At 44.6% G+C, this 17,692-nt stretch overlaps 1 protein-coding gene across 4 annotated transcripts in view; it reads right to left on the bottom strand.

Annotated features, from left to right (window-relative positions):
* LOC135499085 (uncharacterized) overlaps positions 1-17,423 on the bottom strand; it is a 120,746-nt gene extending 103,323 nt beyond the window's left edge. For 3 of the 4 annotated variants that reach the window (XM_064789725.1, XM_064789724.1, XM_064789723.1), the window contains exons 1-4: positions 17,080-17,423; positions 5,363-5,475; positions 3,529-4,599; positions 113-2,974 (exon numbers count right to left, since the gene is read on the bottom strand). In XM_064789725.1, the coding sequence (XP_064645795.1) occupies positions 638-2,974; positions 3,529-4,599; positions 5,363-5,461 (3,507 nt within the window). In that variant the 5' untranslated portion in view covers positions 5,462-5,475; positions 17,080-17,423 and the 3' untranslated portion in view covers positions 113-637. Of the gene's footprint in view, positions 1-112; positions 2,975-3,528; positions 4,600-5,192; positions 5,302-5,362; positions 5,476-17,079 lie in introns of all 4 variants that reach the window. The other variant, XM_064789726.1, reaches the window with a different exon arrangement.
* Positions 17,424-17,692: the final 269 nt, after the last annotated feature.

Below are 17,692 nucleotides of genomic sequence, written 5' to 3'. Positions count from 1 at the left end.
GGACCCACGAAAAATGCCCGACATCAATGAAAAGCATCGTTTTCGAGTGTATTTTCTGCAATTTGAGGTAAAGAATAGGGGCCGAATAGAGAGACAAGGGATTAGTACTCACCGATTGTTTTGGCAGTGGTATACCGGTATTCCTTGTCCTGGTTGTACAAGTGAGAATTGGAAGGGGAGGGTCATTTGGTTACACTACAATCACCCGCTAGTTGTCATCAAGGTCGCAGCAATGAAAGTCGCCCGTTTGCGCAGCAATTAAATTCCTCAAACTAAATCGATCATCTTGGACACAGAATAAGATTTTTCCATCGTTCAATTGTTATATGTGTTCCTTCACTAGTAATCTCTCTACATCTCTTATACGTCTATCCCCAAAAATCAGACTCCTGTGGTAGTCCATTGCGTCATGGACAGGACGAGGCCGGTACAATGCGTCCAGAGTGTAAAAAACTAAAGTATATCCAGAAACTGGTGTGCCGCGTCCTGCTTAAACTCTTCAGCTGAAACACTATTTAGTGATGAATCTGACATGATCCAGGGCCCTTACTGTGTTTATTAGTCACCTGAAAAGGGCCACCCCCCCTGCCCCTGCCTAGTCCCCATTTGAAGGGCAACATTTGTCTTTATCAAATATTCATTTGCGCATGACATTAAAAGTGTTCTGGTACTGCCTAACTGTTGATGGGGTCTGAGGTGGCGGCGGAGGGAGCCAGAACTGTGGACGAGCTGTCAATAGTTGGCCAGGTTGTGATGTTCTATATTCATTTGGTACCCAGTGGACAGCGCCACGTTGATCAACATGCTGGTGCTGACCTTGGACTTGACCATGACCTTGAACTTGACTGTGTTGCACTTGACCGTGACCTTGGCCAAAGCCTTGAACCTGACCTTGACTTCTCCCGGCTTGGTTTACAGAAAAGTTCCACTGTTCATGGGAGGAGACCCGTGTCACTGCTGACGGATTACTTGAAGATGCCTCAACAACCCTACTAACTTGACCTTGACTGTGTTGCACTTGACCGTGACCTTGGCCACAGCCTTGAACCTGACCTTGACTTCTCCCGGCTTGGTTTACAGAAAAGTTCCGCTGTTCATGGGAGGAGACCCGTGTCACTGCTGACGGATTACTTGAAGATGCCTCAACACCCCTACTAACTTGACCTTGACTGTGTTGTACTTGACCGTGACCTTGGCCAAAGCCTTGAACCTGACCTTGACTTCTTCCGGCTTGGTTTACAGAAAAGTTCCGCTGTTCATGGGAGGAGACCCGTGTCACTGCTGACGGATTACTTGAAGATGCCTCAACACCCCTACTACCTTGACCTTGACCTTGAGTGCCACAACCAGATAGATTCTGCCATGTTCGCCTTGATGGGTTGGTTTCTAACTGCTCAGTTGGGTTCGGAAAAAACCTTTGCTGAGGTTGAGTGGGTACATCGATGTGCGGCAGCGGCTGTACCTGCCGATTACCATGCTGCTGGGTTACCAGGCTATTTAGATATTGCACATGTGATGACAGATGAGAGAGGATTGGCGGTGTCGCCTGCGGCATCATCGGCATCTGTTGCCCACCGAGATGAGGCATGGATGGGTGAATATTGTTCTGTGTCTGACTAATAGGGGTCACCACCGAGGTGGGGGTAACAGCTTGTAGCACATTCTCAACACTAGGGGGCGTCTGTGGCTGCGACTCGGTGGTATTCAGAAGAGTGCTAGGGTGTGGATGCTGGGGAACACTCTGATGAACACGTGGGGTACCACAGAAGAAGTTATTTGTTATATTCAACCGTTTGGTAAGTTGTTCGACTGACGGCGCTGGCAATGGTGAGACAATTGACATGGTGATACGTTCATTTCCAGACACTGGTGTCGTTTGCTTGTCAACAGGTGTCGTCTGCCGTGGTCTCCGGGCTGGGGCTAGCGTCTGCTCTGATGTCGTTGTCAGCTGTTCGGATGAAGGACTATTTCCTCTGAGTGCTTGCAAGCGCTCCCATCGCTGAAGAAGGTCTTTTATCTCCATGTTTAGTCTGTCCATTTTAGGTCCTTGGCTTTGCACTTTATTTCTCTCATCCATCAACATTATGTACTTTGTCACAAGCATATTCTCCACCCTAATAAAGTTTAAAGAACTTTCACCTTGACCTCCAGGATCCCCCCTTTTTGACTCCATAGCAACAGGCTGACCTTGACCTTCAGCAGAAATGAACTGGCCTTGACTCTGAGGCGAAGAAGTTCCTGTTACTCGTGCAAAGACTTCCTGGATATGAGCAGTCAAATCAGAATCACCAGGTGAATCTTGGGTAAACGAACTGGTTCTGGAATGCCTCGAGGAAACCTGTGGCGCCCGTCTAATCCCAGTTGCCTCTGCCTGAGCAGACGTCAGTACCGCCTGCTCGAGAATGCCAGCCGATTCCTTCTCCAGCCACTGCATCAAACCTTGAGTGAAACTGACATTCGCAGCAGACGTTAGGCTATTTGATGCGTCTGCTGCTTCAACCTTCTCAACGATTCTCGGAGCCTCTGCCTGGATTCTTTTCAGAACCTCAGGTTGAATACGGTACGGATTGTTGTTTTGATGTGAATCACTAGGTGTCTCTTCCTGTCTGCCTGGATTTGAAGCGGATGATGTCTCTCCTCTCGGTACGTCTGCTGGAGCGTCAATCTGCGATGCATCAGATTGATGAACTGGCTCCGATTTAACACTGACGATACTAGGGGCGACTGTGCCCGGTCGTGACTGCGGCGTTTGCGACCTTGACACTGGCGTATGCGCCCTTAGAGCAGGCGTGGCAGGCCTACTAAGTGACACGTTATCCGGCATATGTGACGTCTCAACCTCACTAGTCAGCAGTGCAGTCTTACCCTTCTTTTGGACCGCTTCAGCTTCACTGGCAGTGGCAGCGTCGGTTGAGTCAGACAATCGGCGTTTCCGTTTGTTTGTTCGGGAGCTCGATTCAGTAGCGGAGGAATCCTGGAACAATAAACGGTTCATATTTTGATCTGCTTCTTTTTTCCAAAATACAGTTTCGCAGCTCAATATGGTAACACTGGGAGAGGGAATGCATTCAAATTTCAAATGGTTTGTCAGTTATAACAAGATATATACTGGTTTTGTCAACATTTATGAAAAATACTGTGGTTTCAGAAGTAATGTATCTTGGCACAGGCCTACTGTAAACTCAGTCAGGTGCTGTTAGGTCTTCAATGAGGCAGCATATTGTATTCTAATATCCAAACTGGGCATCCACAATCATACTGTGGAGCAGCCATCTACTGCTCCCAGTGAATAAGAGGTTGCTGTCACTGCGACCTTTGATAATTACAACCATACTGTGCAACACAAAACTGCCTGTCTACTGCCATATAACAAGTTACAGCTTGATTTCAATACCCTTTTATTATGCAGGTGGCAGGATTGTGCAATTCTTGTCGTAGAAACGTGACAGCATTAACAATTATCGCACAACACTGCAACAAAAATTGCTTTCCTGCGGCGCACCTTCACAACACCAATCACACACTTACCGTACGCGATCTGTCACGTCCGTGTGCGGCTCTCTCCTCGACCTTGACCTTTAACCTCTCCAGCTGCGGCACTATCATCGCCTGCCAATTCCTGGCGAACGAATCCGTACACGGCGGCATGTTCAAATTCGATATCATCTTCATGACACGTGAGAACGACGGCCCCCAGAGCAGCTGATGCTGCGTCGTGACCTTCAGCATCAAGGTCATGTCCTCATATTTCACCAATGCCTCGACGAGTCGGTCGTTCACATTACATAAAGCAGCGTAACGCTCCTTCAAACCTTTACAATCGCTGCAAATCTTCCCCGAAATAACTTTCGACTTAGTCTTTTTTTCAGAGTCAGATTCTTCAATCCCAGAATCCTGGTCTTGGCGTGAACAAGAGCGGCAGTGTCCTAATAACTGATTAAAATAACTACACAGCGCTGCTGTACGAGTTCTCATCGTACCAAGAACGTCATTTTCCTCATCAGGATTGGCCTCTGCCACCGATTCCAAAGCCGCCTGCAGCGATTCCTTACAAGATGAAATATACTCGTTCGTAAACACCGGCGACCGATCGTCATCCGATTCAATCCTTCTCTTCAGGTCGCGAACCTCTTTTTTCAACGTGAAAGTCTCATTCCGAGCAGACGTAACCTTTAACTTCCACTCCTCCAATCTCTCAACACTCCCCGCTGACTTTCTTTCCGACTCTGCCAATCTTTTTTCCGTCTCCGCCAACTTTTTATCCTTTTCAACAAGCATCGCTTTGATGCTGTCCAAATTGAAGTCCTTTTCAATCAATTCTTGAAACTCTTCAAGGGCAGATCGTAACTCATCGCAACTTTTACAATGGCCATTTTTTTCCTTACTCACAACTCGCGGCTCCGAGTTAAGCCGCGTTATCTCGGCATCTTGCTCCTTGATTAAGATATTCTTCCGCCGTAACGACTCCTCCTTTGCTTTGACGGCAGCTTGAAGGTTTTTGATCTCATCGTGTTGTCGCGAGATCTCGGTTTTGTAGCCCGACAGAATGGACTCGCCCCTGTGGCGAAGGTCGTTGACCTCTAGATCACTCTCGTGTATCTGTAACGAGAGCAGAAACGATTTTGAAAATATAATCAAATCTACTTTAAGATAATATGGCAAAACGACAAAAGTGATAAAATGAGCACCGGGAATGAGAATGAAGGGATACGCTGTTCGTGATAGTCACGTGATTACTGGTGGTCCAGGAAAATAGAAATGCAGTTTCACACAATGTCTCTCTGGTCCTCTGTGTTCGATTTTTCGCGAGATTAAAAGGATTCAAGCACCAAGCAGAGAAACAATTTAAAGGGACAATATAGGCAGCTAGGCAGGCAAGACAATAGACAGGTTTCGCAAACCTTACGAAGAGCTACGCACAACGAAGTACGAAGTATGTAAACGTACTTTATTGATGAGTTTTTTCGAAAGTTTCCGCGATTCCTCGTACAAATTAGTACCGAAGATGATTTACGAGTGTCGCGTAAATGAATTGGCCCATGGCTTGAGGACACGACAGACCTTCGTCGTTCGTAGGGGTTGCGAAACATGCCTAATATGTCCTCCGCGAACTCCTACTCAACAACTGACACGAAACACAAAATAATCTAGCACCTAGTTCTACCAACTGGAGCCAGGGAGCCGAATCTTACCTTGAAGGCTACTTCGGTATCCATCAAGGTTTTGTGTGGTTCAGCGAAAGTTCGGAGTAATTTGGTCAAAAATGGCGGACAAAACGTCCAACGGCGAAGTTGCCACGATCTGCAAGAACAGAAACAGCGATACCTTTTAATGAAAAGGCGAAATATGAAGTTAAAATCACCTCGGTTTTTGGAATGACTTGATCGAAATTAGACCGCGCATCTTTGGGATATGGTGACTTCTTCTTGGGCGTGGCCATCTTGTTTTCACCACATGTCATTCTGAGGGCATTTCCTGTGAGAAAGAGATGACGAAAAACGAAATGATATTAGAGAAGAATGAAGTGAAGAATGATTCGGAGCTGTGGAACATCTTGCGATAGACCAGCATCCAGGGGGAGTATTACTTCTAGTCGCTTAATGCTACGGAAACCGGGAGAAGCTCTTGCGGCATGAGCCGTTCGCGGCTCGGGCAGTAGCCCAGCCGACTTAGCAAAGTAACAACTAATGCCAGCTGTGAGGGTGTGGCAGGAAACGTTATTCATTGCAGTGCAAAAGCACCGAAATAGCGTAAAATATAAACGGAAGTATGTACATCCCCTACTCACCAGACATTCCATATATTGTTATTCCCAAAACTGTTTATAACTACAGGATGAGGATTCGAATGAAGCCACTGAATATATATATATATAGACATCCACACTGCTGTCAAACTGGTGGACAGAAACCTCAATGTCAATATGCACGGGTTGGTACAGAATTCACACATCATCAAGTACATTATCACTGTCCCAAATCCATCCCGCCAACAAACAACAAGGACAGGACACCATTTTCATGACTTCAGAAGCTGGGGTCGCAGCACACCGCTTTCATTACAATAGATTTTATTTTCAAAAGGCAGTACGTGACACAGAATGAAACCCATTGGTTTATGTGGAGACTGGGGTAATGGCACGACATCCAAAAGCATCTTGACCGAGAACTATTGTGTCATTGCGCTATATAAAAGATTCATTATTAGCATCATAATATATGTTGGACCTGGAAACGGTGTCCGCGCAGCAAAACTGTTTTGTCTGGCCTGACACAATGGCTTTCAATTGGCACTTCCTCCCTGGACGACGAAGGCTACAGATTATTATATGCATGGCTGATGGTAGCATATATTACCAACTGCCGTTATAAAAACAGTATACATGCTCCTTTAACATTGAAGGCTACAAACATAAGGACAATTCAAATTTAGAATAGCACATTTTCAGTGGGTTTTGGCACAACTCAATGCAACAGACGCTTTGCAATATGCGTCACAATGCCCCCAAGATGGCCGCGAACAGTGCGGTCACGAGCGCGACGCTATGTTGTGACGCTTTGCGCAAGTCCTGACGCGAAGTCCTGAAAAGAAGAAAGCCGACGTCATCACCTTATATCTGGCCCCCAACATGGCCGACATCGTGACGTCATCACGTTAGATCTGGCTCCCAAGGTCTCACTAGCCAGTGGTGATCAGGTCAACATTGGTCCCCCTTAAAAAAAAAGTTCTTCAATCTCAGGCGATTACCATGGATACAGATGAGCCTATCATATCGCTATTGCTGCATGTTCAAATGTCGGTGTCCTGGGTATTTTGTGAAGAGGTAGCTCTGACGATTATTTGAGGAAAATATCAGCTTCTTCTGTGCACGTCCGCAGTGACCAGGCCTCGCATGCTATGTATAGCTCAATCGGATGTTGACATGAACTGGTTCCTGTCAGAGTGCACATGTTCTCAAGGTGAGACTTCGCGGTCAAAATGCTCAAAGAAAAGCCGCAACGACACCCTATTTTGGTATCAAAATTTAAAATTGTTATTATTTGGCTTTCTCAAGGTGATAAGTAGAAGTTTATAAAAATATTATTTCACCATCCATGTTAATTGTCAAGTTATAAGGCGGCAAGGCGAAATTTTCAAAATTTTCATCGATGTACAGGGTGTCTCATGTATTGTGCTGCCCCCATGTTCTCATGACTGAATTACTTGATAACAATGAAAGCTGGCCAGATGTATTCTAGAAGCGACAAGCTATTCAGAAATGTATAGGTTTATGTGTGAGAGTGATATACTGCAAGGTCGACAGCCACTTGAACAGGGGTATGCATGAAATGACGTCGCGCCATTTGTGGAGCCAGGTAGGCCCGGCCATTGCACTGGCTAGTGAGACCCAACATGACCGACATCGTGACGTCATCACGTCTATATCTGGCTCCCAACATGGCCGACATCGTGACGTCATCACGTTATATCTGGCCCCAACATGGCCGACATCGTGACGTCATTGCAAAGGGTCTATAGTCTCCTTATGTGTAAAGACGCCCTCACGCCAATACAAACAGTAGCAAAAACCATTTCATGGTTACAAAGCGAAAAGATGATCATGATAATAACTTTTCGAGTTTGAATTGAGAAACTGGTTTAAGATCTGTATTACACTGGGATCCCATAATAGATTCTATGGTGGCACATGGTAGATCCACTGCGTTTCTATTTAACTTGCCTGCAATTAAATGAATGGCGCACTCCTTTAAGTGGGGGATAATTGTGTCAATTGCGATAATTGGGTCAATTACGATAATTGCGCACCAGTAAGCATTAGTCATCAGCGCAATCCTGTTAAATTGCCCCAAATAATTCCCTCACCATAGGCTGTGTACTGTGTACTGCAGCCAATGGTACACTGGTTCGTGGGCTACTTGTAATACAGGAAGAATGAGTCTAAAGTAATGTGTGTACATTATAGTGTCATCCTAAAGCCTGGTCTACACTAACAAACATGACCAAACAATTGTTGGCCAACATGAGACAACATCATGTTGGCGAATGTTTGGGGACAGAGCAACATGCCTCTGCCAACAGGGCCCAACACGATGTTGGCCAACAATAAGTTCATGTTTGCTGGTGTAGAAAGGGCCAGCCAACTTTGGCTTGTGGGACACCCTTTACTTCCAAACTCTGTCTCTCATGCCTGGCGTCTGGTGGGTAGGCAGTCTGTACCCTATATTTAACTAGTTGGTGGCTAGCATCGGAAAGATGCAGGCGAGCCCCGAACCTTTGACCTACCGTTCACGACGCGGATGACTTAATCACTCACCGTGAACCACTCGGTCATCGAGATCGGTATTCTCTTATCTCTAGACAATGTTCTTTGTTTTGTAGGGATAAAATGTTTTTCAATTCGTACTGAAATCAGTCTTGGCACCAAACTCCATAGGTCTCCAAACATTACAGCATTCACTGACTCGTACAAAGCAATGATCCTCCCATCTTGACCCACAATGTTTTATCACTCACACATCCAAACCCTTGACATTTTCCGCCTCAGAAACTGTTCGTTGGCCAAGGCAAGTAGCCTCGATTTTGGACCAATCAGAACAACGATCTCAGTAACTGCAGTAGTATCCGATTCTGAGCGACAATACGATTTGAACTATCCATGACAATACGATTTAAAATTGTGATACTTCATGTTTTGCCATGGCACTGGGAAACAGGTAGATGAAAAGCACTTCAGAGTTTGTGGAGTTAAAGCTAGTTTTTGTCTTGGCTATCCCAGGAGAACGAATTTCAGCCTTCAACCCTGTGCCCATTAAACGGATTCTAAAAATACACTAACAATTGCATTAGTTGGACCGTTGCCAAAACAAGCGACGAGGTTGGACAACGTGCGATCGGCGTTGACCTTTGCCCTCTTTAAGTTTTCATATTAGCGCTGTGATTTGTGATTAACAGTCAGGTAGGGGGTACACCCCTGCCTCGAAGGGGCCCACCTTGTGTGACTGGCGACTCTGAGTTCATTGAAGGCTCTAGGATGAACCAGAGTAGAGCTACTGGGGCCAACCACCTTCGCATCGCTCAGTGGAAGCAGAAGGAGTGAGAAACTAAAAACTGACCTCGAAAATTTCCTGAGACAAAGTCCGATTGATGTGTGCTGTGAACAAGAAACACACTTGAAGAGCAACCATGGTTTTACCGTCAGAGGATACGAGACATTTCGATATGATAGGGAGGAAAGATCAAAACGAGGAGTACTTATTCTAGTAAAGAACAGTTCACCATCAGTCCTTGATAAAAAGTCAGAACAAACGGATGACATAGAGTTCATTGGCATTAAGCTCATCACCAAGAAGTGAGAACCCCTAACCGTCTTCAATGTGTACTCCCCTCCAGACCAGATGATCTGTTTGGATCAGACAGAACCATCCAACGACGACTGGATGATTCTAGGAGATTTTAACAGCCACTCCCCAAGCTGGGGGTACAGCGATTTGGACAAGAAAAGGGAAGAGGTTGAAGTCTGGTCAATTAACAATAATCTTCTCCTTCTCAATGATCCTGACGACACAACAACTTACTATTCCAAGAGATGGAGAACAACCAGCACCCCAGATCTAGCAATGGCATCGAAGAATATTGAGAGAATCAGCACCAGGGTAGTGTGCCAGCAACTCGGAGGTAGCGACCACCGGCCAGTGATCATCCATCTCAACCTCCCACAAAATTGTCCCAGAAAACTTCCCCCCAAGTTGGAACTTCAAAAAAGCGACCTGGCCTCTCTTTCAACACCTGGCGTTACCAGTAGCAGAAAAGAGTATCAACAAAAAGGCGAAGGCATTCAGACAAGCAGTCCTCGATGCTGCAAAGGAGAGTATCCCAAGAGGAAGGAGGTACAACTACATTTCTTTCTGGGACACCAATCTGTCGGCTCTACATGAACAACTGACCAGAGCCCGAGAGATCACGGAAATCAAAGACACGTGTAGGTTTGTGGTGACAGAGGTGGGAAGATTTCTTTGTCCAATGGACGAACTGTTCCAGCAAAGACAATTGGTATGTTTGTGGTGACAGAGGTGTCTTTGTCCAATGGTCGAACTGTTCCAGCAAAGACAATTGGTATGTTTGTGGTGACAGAGGTGTCTTTGTCCAATGGTCGAACTGTTCCAGCAAAGACAATTGGTATGTTTGTGATGATAGAGATGGGAAGGGTTCTTTGTCCAATGGTCGAACTGTTCCAGCAAAGACAATTGGAATGTTTGTGGTGACAGAGGTGTCTTTGTCCAATGGTCGAACTGTTCCAACAAAGACAATTGGTATGTTTGTGATGAAAGGGGTGGGAAGGGTTCTTTGTCCAATGGGAGAACTGTTCCAGCAAAGACAATTGGTACATTTGTGAAGATAGAGATGGGAAGGGTTCTTTGTCCAATGGTCGAACTGTTCCAACAAAGACAATTGGTATGTTTATGGTGACAGAGGTGTCTTTGTCCAATGGTCGAACTGCTCCAGCAAAGACAATTGGTATGTTTATGGTGGAAGTGTGATCTGTAAGGGTCTTTGTCCAATGGTCGAACTGCTCCAGTAAAGACAATTGGTATGTTTATGGTGGAAGTGTGATCTGTAAGGGTCTTTGTCCAATGGGAGAACTGCTCCAGCAAAGACAATTGGTATGTTTATGGTGGAAGTGTGATCTGTAAGGGTCTTTGTCCAATGGGAGAACTGTTCCAGCAAAGACAATTGGTACATTTGTAAAGATAGAGATGGGAAGGGTTCTTTGTCCAATTGTCGAACTGTTCCAGCAAAGACTATTGGTATGTTTGTGGTGACAGAGATATGAAGGGTTCTTCGTCCAGCAATGGTCGAACTGTTCCAACAAAGACAATTGGTTTGTTTGTGATGATAGAGATGGGAAGGGTTCTTCGTTCAGCAATGGTCGAACTGTTCCAGCAAAGACAATTGGTATGTTTGTGATGATAAAGGTAGGAAGGGTTCTTTGTCCAATGGGAGAACTGTTCCAACAAAGACAATTGGTTTGTTTGTGATGATAGAGATGGAAAGGGTTCTTCGTCCAGCAATGGTCGAACTGTTCCAGCAAAGACAATTGGTATGTTTGTAATGATAAAGGTAGGAAGGGTTCTTTGTCCAATGGGAGAACTGTTCCAACAAAGACAATTGGTTTGTTTGTGATGATAGAGATGGGAAGGGTTCTTCGTTCAGCAATGGTCGAACTGTTCCAGCAAAGACAATTGGTTTGTTCGTGATGATAGAGATGGGAAGGGTTCTTCGTCCAGCAATGGTCGAACTGTTCCAGCAAAGACAATTGGTATGTTTGTGATGATAAAGGTAAGAAGGGTTCTTTGTCCAATGGTCGAACTGTTCCAGCAAAGACAATTGGTTTGTTGGTGATGATAGGGGTGGGAAGGGTTCTTTGTCCATGGTCGAACTGTTCCAGCAAAGACAATTGGTATATTTGTGATGATAATGGTGGGATGAGTTCTTTGTCCAATGATCGAACTGTTCCAGGAAAGACAACTGATATGTTGGTGATGATAGGGGTGGGAAGGGTTCTTTGTCCAATGGTCGAACTGTCCAAGCAAAGACAATTGGTATGTTTATGGTGATAGAGATGTGAAGGGTTCTTCGTCCAGCAATGGTCGAACTGTTCCAGCAAAGACAATTGGCATGTTTGTGATGTTTGTGATGATAGGGGTGGGAAGGGTTCTTTGTCCAATGGTCGAACTGTTCCAGGAAAGACAACTGGTATGTTTGTGATGATAAAGGTAGGAAGGGTTCTTTGTCCAATGATCGAACTGTTCCAGGAAAGACAACTGGTATGTTTGTGATGATAGGGGTGGGAAGAGTTCTTTGTCCAATGATCGAACTGTTCCAACAAAGACAACTGGTATGTTTGTGATGATAAAGGTAGGAAGGGTTCTTTGTCCAATGATCGAACTGTTCCAGCAAAGACAATTGACAAGTTTGTGATGATAGGGGTGTGAAGGGTTCTTTGTCCAATGATCGAACTGTTCCAGGAAAGACAACTGGTATGTTTGTGATGATAGGGGTGGGATGAGTTCTTTGTCCAATGATCGAACTGTTCCAACAAAGACAACTGGTATGTTTGTGATGATAGGGGTGGGAAAGGTTCTTTGTCCAATGGTCGAACTGTTCCAGCAAAGACAATTGGCATGTTTGTGATGATAGGGGTGTGAAGGGTTCTTTGTCCAATGGTCGAACTGTTCCAGGAAAGACAATTGGCATGTTTGTGATGATAAAGGTAGGAAGGGTTCTTTGTCCAATGGTCGAACTGTTCCAACAAAGACAATTGGTATGTTTGTGATGATAGGGGTGGGAAGGGTTCTTTGTCCAATGGTCGAACTGTTCCAGCAAAGACAATTGGTATGTTTGTGATGATAGGGGTGGGAAGGGTTCTTTGTCGAATGGTCGAACTGTCCCAGCAAAGACAATTGGTATGTTGGTGATGATAGGGGTGGGAAGGGTTCTTTGTCCAATGGACGAACTGTTCCAGCAAAGAAAATTGGTTTGTTTGTGATGAGAGGGGTGGGAAGGGTTCTTTGTCCAATGGACGAACTGTTCCAGCAAAGACAATTGGTATGTTTATGGTGATAGAGGTGGGAAGGGTTCTTTGTCCAATGGTCGAACTGTTCCAGCAAAGACAATTGGTTTGTTTGTGATGAGAGGGGTGGGAAGGGTTCTTTGTCCAATGGTCGAACTGTTCCAGCAAAGACAATTGGTTTGTTTGTGATGAGAGGGGTGGGAAGGGTTCTTTGTCCAATGGTCGAACTGTTCCAGCAAAGACAATTGGTTTGTTTGTGATGAGAGGGGTGGGAAGGGTTCTTTGTCCAATGGTCGAACTGTTCCAGCAAAGACAATTAGTATGTTTGTGATGATAGGGGTGGGAAGGGTTCTTTGTCCAATGGTCGAACTGTTCCAGGAAAGGCAATTGGTATGTTGGTGATGATAGGGGTGGGAAGGGTTCTTTGTCCAATGGACGAACTGTTCCAGCAAAGACAATTGGTTTGTTTGTGATGAGAGGGGTGGGAAGGGTTCTTTGTCCAATGGTCGAACTGTTCCAGCAAAGACAATTGGTTTGTTTGTGATGAGAGGGGTGGGAAGGGTTCTTTGTCCAATGGATGAACTGTTCCAGCAAAGACAATTGGTTTGTTTGTGATGAGAGGGGTGGGAAGGGTTCTTTGTCCAATGGTCGAACTGTTCCAGCAAAGACAATTGGTATGTTTATGGTGATAGAGATGTCTTTGTCCAATGGTCGAACTGCTCCAGCAAAGACAATTGGTATGTTGGTGATGATAGGGGTGGGAAGAGTTCTTTGTCCAATAGTCGAACTGTTCCAGGAAAGACAATTCCTATATATGTGACCCACCATGACAAAATGAGTCGCATGTCACACAGAAGATGAGCCTAAATTGACACCAGGACAAATTGGAAGAAACTGATGTACTCAGGTGTCACAAAAGGCAGACAAAAGTGAAATGAACAACCAGTCCATCTCAACCTGCCAAGCTCGGAGCGACATGCGACTTGTTTCGTCATGACGGGTCACAAATGTGGTGTCAGAGCTGGAATGAGGTCCTTGTCACAAAGAACAACTGCTCCAGTGAGAGACAATGGTATGTTTGTGGGCGTAGAGGCCAGAAGAGTTCCTTGTTAAAAAGGCAAACTGTTCAAGCATTGACTTATGTTTTGTCAACAAAGATGTAAAGAGTCCTTTGTCCTAAGGGCAAACAGTTTCCGCACTGGCAATGGTATGGTTGTGCTTTCAGAAGTGTGAATGGGTCTTGACACACAGCTCCAGCAAAGACAATGGACGATTGGTAGAGGTGTGAAATGGTCTTTAAATTGTCAAAATGTCAACATTGTCCATAGTGGTGTTAAGTGTTCTTTGTCCAAAAGATCAATGAAGTCTTTAAGAGGTTTGGGTTCATTTGCGAAGGGGTGAACCATTCCAGGGGTGGTCATCTTCCATACAGCAGGTCGAAATAAAGCATACCCAATATGACTGTTCATTCTCCAGTTTCTTCAAGTGTGTGGTGATATCTTCTGACTAAATGGCGACCTTCCCTGTCTGAGAAAGATCAAGAAAGACTGGAATCGGTTCAGGAAACGATTTGGCAGACCCTGTTTCTTCTTTCTTTGCCACTGACTTTATCATGGTGAGAGAAACACCACTCTACATGACTTGATGAAAAAGAAGATGTTACTGGCATTGTAATCTTTCATCAAAAACAGAAGACAGTCAAATCAATGTCATACGCACCTATTCTCAGGTGTTCAGGGATTTCCAGATGCGGAATTTGGGGTTGGTTAGTTCATATCCGATCAGAGGTGTCCGATTTCCCAGGTTGCTTAAAAGCAAATCATGAGAACCTGTCAGGGGATCAATTTTCCTTCGAAAATGGATGAATGTGGTCTTCTCAAGAGTCTGGCAGCTGGCAGGAGTTGGTAGATGACATTGAAAGGTCAGCACTGTCAGATCTGTTTTTTCAGAGAAGCAAAAGCTCCTTCTTGAAGCAGCACTTTCCTGTGCGAATCATCTAGGGGGTCGATTTTGCTCTGGAAAAGGGTGAATGTAGCCTTCTGAAGAGGTCGCCAGCCAACAGGAGATGTTAGATGACATTCCAAGGCCATCATTGTCAGATCTGTGGTTTTCAGAGAGGCAAGAGCTCCTTCTTGAAGCAGCACTTTCCTGTGCGAATCATCTAGGGGGTCGATTTTGCTCTGGAAAAGGGTGAATGTAGCCTTCTGAAGAGGTCGGCAGCCAACAGGAGATGTTAGATGACATTCCAAGGCCATCATTGTCAGATCTGTTGTTTTCAGAGAAGCAAAAGCTCCTTCTTGAAGCAGCACTTTCCTGTGCGAATCATCTAGGGGGTCGATTTTGCTCTGGAAAAGGGTGAATGTAGCCTTCTGAAGAGGTCGCCAGCCAACAGGAGATGTTAGATGACATTCCAAGGCCATCATTGTCAGATCTGTGGTTTTCAGAGAGGCAAGAGCTCCTTCTTGAAGCAGCACTTTCCTGTGCGAATCATCTAGAGGGTCGATTTTGCTTTGGAAAAGGGTGAATGTAGCCTTCTGAAGAGGTTGGCAGCCAACAGGAGATGTTAGATGACATTCCAAGGTCAGCACTCTCAGATCTGTGGTAGAAGCAGCACTTTCCTGTGCAGAATATTCAAGTTGCTTCACGGCTGTGTTCTTTCTTCCACTCTCTTTATCTCCAACATTTATTTCATATCATGATCCAAACAAGATTGCATTGGGAGGTGAAGTCTTCATCTTCCTTTTGTAGAGATATTTGGCCATCTCAACGAGTCACATTTGTGGACAATTGAAATATCCAGAGCCAGAAAAAGTGGTATCTTTCATAATTATTACCTACTGGTCCTTGGCATCATTGTTTAGCATATGGTGGTCAAGGTGATTCAGACTTCACCAAGTTTATCATTCATGAACAATTCCTTATCTTCCCCCAAGGTTTATACACTTTTCACAAGAGTCACAGCATCACCAAGCCTACCTTGCGTGTCACCATGTCCTGATTCCAGTCAAGACCGTCGAACAGTAAGCTCGCTATTACTGGAAGCTGAAGTCTTTATTTTTTTTTTCGTTGTAGAGATAATCTATGATCATCTAAATGGGTCAGAGATGTGGAAAATTGAAATATCCAGAGCAGGAAAGAGGTTATATTTCATTATCGTTGCTATCTGCAATACCTCACATCATTGTCTGGCATCTGGTGGTCAGGGTGATTCAGATAAAGTGTATCATTCTTGAACAATTTCTCCTCTTCCTCTAAGGTTTATACACCTTTTACAAGATTGGCAGCATCATCAAGTCCTTGAAGGAAGTAACATTCATCTCGTCCAGATTCTGGTCGCATCAGTAGGTAGAAGATTTCTAAACTGCTAAATTTTCCTGAACATTTTATCTTTACAGAGTTTGCAATTACACTTTGCAAAGAAGAAATTGCAACTGAATTTTGAATAAACTGAAAGAATCTACATTGAGTATTCATGTTTCTCTTGCAAAACAGTAGAGTGAAAGGGGAAAGCTACTAATGCACCCGTACGAAACACTTCCTGGGTAGGAACATTGGGAGACAACCTCATCTGGAAGCTGCAGGCTGTCATCAAACCAGCTGACGGATATACTTCTGAAAATCTGGGGAGAGTTCATGTCGGCAGAAGAGTAGTCGATTCTCAACTAATGTGGTGAAAAAACCCGAGGAATTGTGATATCACTTCATCAAAAATCAACCAAAAATATGTCTTTCGAATTGTTTTTTTTTGTTTCCCATTCCGAGTCTGACCACATTAATGTTAAAACGATAATCTCCCCACCTGCAAATAACCCTTTAGGAGCTCTAAGAGTCATAACAGATCGAATACAAGCAAACTAGTAATCAGGCGCAGAAGCTACACAGGTCTATCACAAAGTAGAACAAAATCCGACCAGTATTTTGCTTCCCGGAGCCCCCAAACCATGTGGTATAACATTTACAAATGGACCTTCATTGAGCCCTTCATCAGTCTATTTCCTACTTTCTGACTATTCTCAGATATATCATAGTTTTAAATCTCTGTTAGAGAGTGACAGACCAACTGACATTAACTGCAATCAATCGTGATTGATCATCATTCTGGACTTAAACCCAGAGCCAACCCTTCAAAAAACACCATACGCCATACCACCGATCCGATTAGGTCACGAAGCCCCCTTAAGCTAGTTTGAAGGTCAAGGGCATTCCGTTTGACCTTGACCCTTAGAAATCAAGCTAGTCTGAATGGGCAGACTTACTACTACAGCCGCAAGGTTTCACATATTTTTTACTCGGGACGATTGTTGAAAATAAGGAGGGTACATGTACCTGGCAATATGTAGGCAGTTTTATTTTGCAGTTTCGTGCAGAAATGCCCACATTTGCTAGAAGCCTGTCTGCTACTTTTGACAGATAGTCTGCTACCTGTTAGAGTGTTGGTACTGTAGGAAGGGAGATGGAGAGTTGGCGAAGTACCAGACACGGTGTAAAAAATGAAGAAATCAACTCACCTTAGAACCTAGCTACAATCAGTATTGAGGATGGAATTCATTCAATATAGCTCTTCTCCTCCTAGCGAATTCCTCATCAATTAGCCGATAGTAGGGGGTGCGTATATATGTAATCTCCCGGAGAATTCGGATCAGTTGCACAACCTGCAACAAAAATTGCAACGTCAAAAAATCGAATAGGAGTGCACAAGCTCCACATGTGTATCACCGAGTATGGCTATTTCATCTCGACTGATCTCGACTATTCATGAACGAGCTTTGCAACCACGTGTACACAATATCAAACACACCATCACAGCACAGGCTACAAACGTATCGGCAGACTGGCTTAGCAGCTGTGAATGAGTCATACAGGCGCGCTGCTTTATTATAATCATCTGTTTTTCATACATAGACATTGGAAATCATTTGCATAATAAATAGGTTATTGGATCGCGAAAACATTGCCTTATTTGGTCACAATATCGGTTGATCGCGATGTGTTTGTTCACGTGGGCATGGCGTGATGCCCGTCATAATCCAACCAATCACCGTTGAGCGTTTTTTGTGGTCATGCGGTGTAGTCTGGGTGGTGCGTATCCTGAGGAAATCAGGGGTCAATGTTCGCTTCTCC

This window comes from Lineus longissimus, chromosome 14 (genome assembly GCF_910592395.1).
Source record: "Lineus longissimus chromosome 14, tnLinLong1.2, whole genome shotgun sequence".
Classification (NCBI taxonomy): domain Eukaryota; kingdom Metazoa; phylum Nemertea; class Pilidiophora; order Heteronemertea; family Lineidae; genus Lineus; species Lineus longissimus.
Note: the sequence above shows the minus strand (reverse complement) of the source record. Positions and strands in the feature narration are given on the sequence as shown.